This window comes from Oculina patagonica, chromosome 4 (assembly GCF_052425735.1).
Source record: "Oculina patagonica isolate OP01 chromosome 4, crgOcupat, whole genome shotgun sequence".
In the NCBI taxonomy this organism is placed as follows: Eukaryota; Metazoa; Cnidaria; class Anthozoa; order Scleractinia; family Oculinidae; genus Oculina; species Oculina patagonica.
Window position 1 is genome coordinate 62,214,802 of NC_135761.1, and position 8,638 is coordinate 62,223,439.

The 8,638-nt window shown below is 40.6% G+C and overlaps 1 protein-coding gene and 1 long non-coding RNA gene across 2 annotated transcripts in view; both read left to right on the plus strand.

Annotated features, from left to right (window-relative positions):
* The first annotated feature begins 2,717 nt into the window (after positions 1–2,717).
* The window catches only part of LOC144650983 (uncharacterized), a 19,187-nt gene continuing 13,266 nt past the window's right edge, over positions 2,718–8,638 (plus strand). Inside the window, exons 1-5 of the mRNA XM_078510833.1 lie at positions 2,718–3,125; positions 5,778–6,020; positions 6,604–6,689; positions 7,364–7,585; positions 8,521–8,638. The exon at positions 8,521–8,638 is cut by the window's right edge and continues 197 nt beyond it. Of these exons, the coding sequence (XP_078366959.1) occupies positions 3,032–3,125; positions 5,778–6,020; positions 6,604–6,689; positions 7,364–7,585; positions 8,521–8,638 (763 nt within the window). The 5' untranslated portion in view covers positions 2,718–3,031. The remainder of the gene's footprint in view (positions 3,126–5,777; positions 6,021–6,603; positions 6,690–7,363; positions 7,586–8,520) is intronic.
* On the plus strand, positions 3,518–5,220 carry LOC144647830 (uncharacterized). The gene is made up of 2 exons (XR_013569636.1): positions 3,518–4,171; positions 4,636–5,220. It is a non-coding gene; the product is annotated as an uncharacterized LOC144647830 (long non-coding RNA).

Genomic DNA, 8,638 nt, shown 5'->3' on the forward strand with positions numbered 1-8,638 from the left:
ATATAGATTTAGGCACGCCTAAAAGCGGAGCTCCCCATTTATTTAATTTTCACTGGAGCTTACAATGTTTTCATTCTAGTGAATAAGCGGCCAAAGTACTAATGTTTATGGCGGTTTATAGGTGCAAGACAAATTTAAATAGCTCACGGTTAAACTTCAGCAGTACGACAAAAATAATAATCTTAAAGCGGGGCAAAATCATTACTCATGGCACGAAAAATTACTTTAGAGTACAGTAAATTATCTGCTTTCTAGCAATAGAAAATAGTTTCGCGATCCTGTTATAGTTTCGCAGCAGTTTAGTAGACTCCACAATATCTATTACATTGATATAGGATATATTCAACGTGCAACACAGAGTCTGCCGGATTAGCTCAATCGGTAAGGTGCCAGTCTGCGGATCGTGAGGTCATGAGTTCTAATCCCAGAGGGTCAATTTTTTTTTTTTTTTTTTTTTTACCCCGTAGCAATAAAATGGTTTGTTTATTATATCAACCCGATTTAGCTTTCGAATGCTCCTTTATGTACGATGCTGGCTTTACAGATAGACACGAAAGTCATCGATCGATTAAATATGGCTCTCAATGTCCACTTTTTTGGCGGTCGATCATTTCTACACGTAATTTTCAGCCACATTTTGTTTCATTGCTTCTTGTTTTTCTTTTCAAACCTCTTTAAATTTTAAAGGCCGCCTTTATACGGCCGCCTTTATACGGCATTCTTGCTTCACTCTTTCTACCATCAAACTATGGCCGCCATGTTGCGCGACTACGTATGTACGCCGTACGCGCCCGCGAACCATGCCGCTATCCATGTTTACCATGAAAACTCATTTCGATAGTGTTCCTTCTTTCATGGTTATGGTGCTACGCTTAGGAGCTCCGCTATTAAATCTGGGAATGTGGAAATCTGCGCCTCTAAGGTGGTAAGTAGAACTTTTCAATGAAAACAAATTTTTGACGTTCGGGGGGCACAGATCATGCTTCTCTTTGAACATCATCATCAGTAATCATATTCGTTGATTACTCCGCACACGATAACCTTTTGGTTTCGATGCCAGTTACATTTGATTTGATTTGACTGAGACACTGGACAGCTAAGCGACCCGTTTCCGCTCTGAGCCCCTTTCTTCTGGCACTGCCGATCTAGTTCGCGTTTCTTGTTTATATTGTTGAGTTTCTCATCTGTGCTCACCACGTTTGAAATGTTTTTTTTTTTCTTGAACGTTTCTTTACCTAAGCAGTTTCCACACCACTTTTAGTGACGATGCTATTCGTTGATTACGCCCCACACGATTACCTCTAGTTAGCCGTCTCTGTTTATTAACATCTGAATGCAACGGCTAACAGGATGTTTTTGAAGAAATAGTGGCGAACACAGTATTTCTCTGTTTTCATAAAGCTTTGCGTTTCTAAGATATGGCGTTTGACATATATAAAAATTTACAAGAACATGTAAGTTGTGTTTAAACAATTTTGCCAGGCCTTTGAGCATTTTTTACATCTTATTGCAAACTTGTTACTGTTTAAACTATGTATTTAAAAAAATCATTTCTTACGACACCAAACATCGAAAACAAATTTCTAAGCGCCAATATACCCACTGAATCGCTCAAAGGACGAATTTTTCCAGTGAACTTTCAAATTCATTTTCTCAAGCTCTGATAAAAAAATTGTCTTTGGTGTTATTCACGGATTATTCTGGTACTCGATTAATATTAACATTAGTTAATATAAGTCGATGGTAAGCATGGTAATAATAACGCCTTGCTGGGGTGTGTTCCAGGCTTTCTTGGGGTATGTAAAGGTTCTGGAAGGTGTTCCGGGTTTTCTGGAAGGTGTTCCGGGGTGTTCCGGGTTTTCTAGAAGGTGTTCCGGGTTTTTCATACCGTTCCGGGTGTTCCGGGGTGTTCCGTGTTCCGGTGTTCCTGGAATTACTACATGCCGTCGGCGACGGCTTAACCGATCCTTCCAAAAATTCCATCCAAATTCGAAGCAAAACTGTACATTGCCATTTTGCTTTGTAAAGTCTTCAGAAGTCGCACAAAGTCCACGATTATTCAAGAAGTCCGTGATCTGCATTCAAACCACACTGGAAGAGCCATGTCATCTTGTTTTTGCGGCCGTCGAAGGAAAGATAAACTCTTCGCCAGCAAGGTTTTAGCACTCTGTACTTTGTGAACTGCTGGTATTTGACCCACTTTAAAATTAATTGGTGTTTTGTCTTTTTTTATTTTATTTCCCAAAGAGGGAATTTCCGTGTTTAAAATGAAAAGTACGACCTTGGAAGGTTGTGAATGCATCTCGCAATATCCGCCATTATTTTCATGCACATTTTGACCACAACACAGCCAAAATTTGTCCCGGTGTTGCCGGGCACTTATCGGTAGTCATGCATGTAAGATCGGATATATCCGTGGTCCATCGAAATATGATCGATTGTCACAACGGTAAGTCGACTGAATTGTTTGTGATCTGATTGGCTCCCGAAGTTTCTATTGTTACATTACATACCCCATGGCAAAGAGCATCTGCTACCTTACCCAAAAACACCTGCTACCTTATAATAGGAAATTAACGATACATGTTATTAACGTGAATTTCAAAAATTCGCGTTAATTTTATTGATGTTAACTTTTTTACTATAAGGATTTGACCAGAACTTTTCTTAAATTCGCGTTATTTTTTTTTTTTTTTTTTGGGGGGGGGGGGGGGTTGTTTCTGTGTCTATAGTGTTTTGCATTTTTGAACAAATGGGCAATGTTACGAGATACAAAAAAAGAAAGAAGAAAGAAACTGGTGTGACTCATCTTCCAGGTCCCGGAAGTTAACTCTCACATTTCTCGGAATCACGGTGCGTGACATCCTGTCTGGAGCAGCTGCGCGCCCCGCTCGCTTACCGCTACTTAGCAAAACTAATCCTCGAGTACCTTGTACTATAAGTTACACATTTCTAATATTTGTGCTACAGCTACCAGTAGAATCGTTTTTGACACTCATTGGAAAACACTGTTGTCTGGAACCAGGTTAAAATGGTCAATGAACGAAGGCTTCGACAGTACATGTTTACAGCGTGGTTCTGTCTCGTTCCTATTTTTGGTGTTGTTAGTGGTGAGAAATGCGGAGGTATGTCTTCCCATGTGCTTGCTTTGTTTCTTATGATCGATAGTAACTTTGTGATGCAGTTGCATGTTACATGTACTTAGTCTCCAGCTAATTTGCAACAGTCGGCAAGAAATACTGTGATGAGTTGCACCGAAGAATATCAGTAATTTAATTATTAAAAGCAGCTGTTTCACAATACAACATCACCAAACAAACGACGGGGCTACACAAAATTCCGCCAGATCGGATATTTTGATCTTAGGATAGAATTTGGGTTTATTTAACGTGCGCGTACGGTACTGTTTTATAATGCGGCTTTTAATTTAACTTGAAAATGTACATTAAAATTCATTTGAAACGGTATATTCAGTCGACCGTTTATGAGGAAATGAGGAATTGTAAAAGGCATTACAGTCACGGGACGAAATCGGACATCATGATGCATTGGAGCTGAATTTTTACTGTTTAAATGTTTTCTTCGCCTGTTGTCCTCAATAGTTTGGGTTTCCGAACTAAAACTGACGATGACAGTCATTATATGGCTAGCCGAGTCTACGCCACTCTAGCGTCTCAGGTCTCAATTTATACGTCGCGTTTTAATCGAATTTCAATCGCATTTCAGTCGCAGTCGGTGGCAGTTTAGTCGCAGGTCGACTGTAATTGAGTCTTAAAATAATAGTTAACGCAATGGCCAAACAAGTTGCAATTTACAGTGTAGAATACGTTGTTTCTACAGTGTAATATTCAACGTAGTCGAATCAAGTATGCGTGCAGGTTAAAGGTGATGGAAAACGTGTCTGGCAACATTCACATTTATGAATTTCCGTGTTTAAAAAAAAAACGGCTGGAAGTTTTAACTTAAATATATTTTGAAAGCATTTTCATTGCGATTGTTTGCTTGTCAGAAAACACCTGCTAAATGGTTTTCGTCCGCGTAACAAAAGCCAGTCAAATCTGCTTTTAAACTCCGGGGGGAGGGAAGGGATACTAAGGTATGTTTTGGGTGGGTACGTGTCAAACAAAGTAGCACCTCGTATTAGAAAGAATTACATCCAAAATGATATCCCGTTCTACAAACAGTTCAGTTGTTTAACACCCCATTTTGGCTGCTGATAATTTAAAAATTCCGTGTATTCAAAATATCGTACCCCATTCTAGAAATTGTCTCTAAAATGGATATCCCGTTCTAGATCTAGCTTGAGCCCAAAATCACTACCCCGTTGAGCGGCACGTACCCCCCCCCCCCCCACTACCTGGAGGGTTTCAAAGCCATCGGTTTTCTTCGCTTTCAGTGACAACTAAATGAAGCACATATGGACGAACTTACATAAACTTAACTTGACAATACATTGAACTCGGATTATGCAGTCGGTCGGATTTAAGTGACTAAATTAAGCAAAACTCAAGATCTTTTAGTCAATAAAAATTCGCGTTTCCCGGCTTTTGGCACTCCGTTATCCCACGGGGTATTCCAGCAGTACAACGAATCACTAGACTACAGCCCCGGGGGGGGGGGGGTTACACAAAGAAGTTTTGTACGGGGAGGCTGTGCCCCGAGCTCTTACCCCTTACCCTTTTATATACCATTTTGCCAGAAATTGTACCCCTTTCGTATACCTTTAGAAAAAAGGTACTCCTTTCATATACCTGAAAGTCATGGTATAGACTTAAAGCATAACGTTTTCTTGTCATTTTCAAGTAGCCATTCATAAATTGAAATAATACAGCCATAAATTGCATCCCCCCCCCCCCCCCCCGGGGGACTACAGTAACACTGGCAGCAAAAATTAAAGGATTTGTATGGAACTTCATTCTTCAAAAAGACAGCGAACAAAAATAATAATAAACAGCCATTTTAATTTACAAATCACATTAAATTTTGTTCATGTATTGTTTCTTGACTGGCTCTACGACTGAAGCTAATCTCAAGCCAATCTCGTGCTGTGGTAGGCTACCCGCGCGGTCAAGATGGCGCCATCTTGACAGCTCGGGATGGCCCGTTGTGTTCCCGCAAAATATCAATTTACTGACGCTGGTTCAAAGAGTTTTTCGTCATAATTTACACCGAGAATTTTTTCCAAGACGACACCAAGATTTCCCGTCTCTTTCTTAAAAATATATGATCCTATAACAAAGGAAAAAAAAAAGAAAGAGAATGAAAAACGGCAAAAACAATAACAAACAAACAAAACAAAATAAAAAACTATATTTGGTCATAGAAGACATAGCTGGTAAGTTTATTTTGCAACAAAAACCAGAAAATACAAAACTGTGACTTGAAGACACGGTATCAGTTAAAATCCAATAACAAGTGATACCCGTGGTGGACTCACGAGTTTGGAGGGGAATTGAGTGTTAATGTATCAGCATTGAAAGCGTGAGCCCTTGGTGCTCCTCATAAACAAGACACAGTAGGCCTACATTTTGCGTTTGGGCTCCTGGATTGTGTTCGTTATAACGAGGATTTCGTTATTTCGAGGTCCTGTTCTATACATTTTACTGTAATTTTGAACGGGTCGAAGAATATCGTTCGTTAAACCGAGTACTTTGTTAAATAGAGGTTGGTTAAATAGAGGTCCACTTTCAAATCCATGTCGTATCGCAGTCGTTTCATGCGACAACGCTGCCTTTTAAAACTACTCAGATGCGACAATGTATTGTTTTGCCTTGCAGATGTTTTTGACAAACCCCTCGCATCCTGCTGCCCCACAAAGTATCTTCATTCCTGCTGCCCAGACCCAGTCACTAAACCATGTAACGCCTCGGTTACCGCGCCTTCTCCAATGCCGCAACAAAGTCCTGGCCGGCGGGAACGTTGGACGAAACCATTTTGTATGAAACCACAGAATTCATCAGCGTGTGAGGCGGGATTTTACTTCAACCCAGTTATCAGAAAGGTTGAGCCGTGCCCAGATGGTAAGACTGTACAGCGGCCTTTTTATATTTAGGAGGGATCATTCTGCACGATTCATAACACAGTTGATGTAGCGGGACAATAGAGGGACACCTGATGAGATCTTATACTGCGTAGTAAAGTTACATGGATTAAGAACTACATGGTTCGATGAACAATAACCTTTGCTTAAGCTTCTAGCACTCCGTACTTCAATTCGTACTCCGTACTTCGAGTACCGCGGACCACAGGCAGAAAATGGCGTCTTTTTAAAAAAATATCGACCTGGCAGTTGGAGAGGGAGATCCGGGAGGTGGGGGGGGGGGGGGGGGGCGGCGGTGGACTCATAATAAGGCTTGGCCTGTTTTCGGTTATTCAAATTTGCACGAAAGTTGACCCAGGATTTATTAAAAATGTATTAATTTGTGTCTTGTAACCTGGCTTAAAAAACACATACAATTCATGCAAATGAAAATTTTAACGACTTTAGCTGCCTAATTACTTGTGAATTTCTGTTTTGTTTTTAATAAATTGTGTAATATTTTTATTGGAAGTAGAAAATATCCAGAAATGGCGTAGAAATGTTGACGTTCTGACTGTTTGCAGGGTTCTACTGCGCCCAGGACCAAGTCTGTATCATACCATGTCCCATGGGAGCATACTGTGTCAGGGATAAGCTGAACAACGCTTCAGTAAGTCTTCTATCTTGTTCTCGTGTCACAGTCTCTTCAAAAGAGAGAAGGTCTCAGAGGTTAAAATGGTCCAGCAGGGAGTCCTTTCGCTTATGAGACGTTTTACTTTTGGTTCGAAGTTCTCAATGTGTCACCTTTATCCTTGTACGTGACGACACTTAAATTCCTTGCAGAAATGATCTGGCCATATTGCCAATTGAACCGTTTAAGCTTAGTGTTCTGTGCATGTCAAGGAGTCCGTTAATTTTCTTCTCAAAGCTGAAGCCTGAGCATTTGTGTAGAATATCGATGGGTTTCTAGAGGAACTGTTGTGTTAAGTCGGCGAGCAAGTGATAGACTGGGTTATTCATCGACTTGAGGTTGATGAAGGTAAACTTGAAATCGCTGTAGCAAATTTGGAAGCTAACTTTTGAACGTTAGCGCTTCTTCGGCTTGTGGGTCGCGTGTGTGTTTATTTAGTAATGGATCGGAGTAAACAGTTGCACTATTGGAGGAAACATAGGTATAACGCTCGAAACGTCAGTGTACGTCACTGCGGCGGTTAACGTATTGCAAGTTGATAAGTAATCTAGTGATTGTATATCGGGTAATTTGCACTCCCCTCCTGCAATCTATCCTTTCTATCGCCTTGTTTTTATTTTACTAGCATTTGAAACCTTGACTGTACCTTATAGGAAAACTCGCCAAAAATATGCCGTGAAACTGGAAAATGCTGTAGTCCTTCCCAGTCTATTCCGGTGTATGATTCCAAATTGCCTGCGAAGTATATTTGTCCTGGAGCCAAGCGCCCAGTCCCCTGTCCAGAAGAATACTATTGTCCAAAAGTCACTGTCAAGATCACGTGTCCTAACGGGCATTTCTGTCGGAATGGAACTGTGGAACCGCAAGATTGCCCGGTAAGCTATTCTATGAACCATATTCGTATTCTCGATATTGGACTGGAACTACCTTGCAATGGGGGCTAATGCGGGGAATCTTTTCAAATGCAAATGACATGAAGCTATTTTTAATGATATTCCCCCGTATTAGCCTCGATTGCAAGCTAGTTCCAGTTCAATACTGAGAAGAGTAGAGTAGAGTAGAGTAGAGTATGACTTTATTTAACGAGGGTGACACCTGACAGTAATCAAACTGATAAACTTGTGGCCCTCATAAAAATATAACAATAAGAAGACGAATATCATCAGTGGTCTATTCGAATCCTCATTTTTTAGTCCGGAGTTTAGATTTAGAAAGTATTGGAGGCAGATTCCTCACTCAGTGGTCTTACCAATGGACGTATTAATAGAGCGGTTTTCGATTGAGTGTTGTAAACCAAAACCAAAGAAATCACTCTGGCCAATCAAAAATGACACAGAAAATCCAGTGGACCAATCAGAACTCGAAAAAAATACTTATAGCTGGCACGAGGCGTGTGTAAACGTGCGCGAACGAGTCACGATTGGTTTTGGTTTAACTTTTGATTGCCTGAAAAAGTGGGGCGAGTTATTTAAAACCAATCACTAAGCGTAGTAATCGCAAAACCAAAGCAAACGTGAAAAACCGCTACAGTCGAACCACCATTAATTGCTACCTCTCTATAACGTCCACGTCTTTAAAACAGCCATGATGCTCGCCCCGACCGTGCGCCGACCCATACACGTTACTCTTAGGCAAAAGCTCGTCTCTGTACAGTCAAAATAAAAGCCGCTAGTTTTTCTTAGTTTTACAAGAAAAATTATCTAGTCTCGGAAATATATATTTTTTCTACAGGAATATTAGGCACTTGGACAAAAGCGGAGAACACAAACCTAATGTACTAACACGCATTGCGTGCCTATTATTTTTTCAGTTTCTTTCTATATGTAAGAAGGGCGTTTCAGCCCCAGTCAGTGCCGTGGCCGGTATCTTATTAATCTTGGTAATCCTTGCGCTGATGTTGGTGCTCCTGTACTGTTTCAACCACGAAG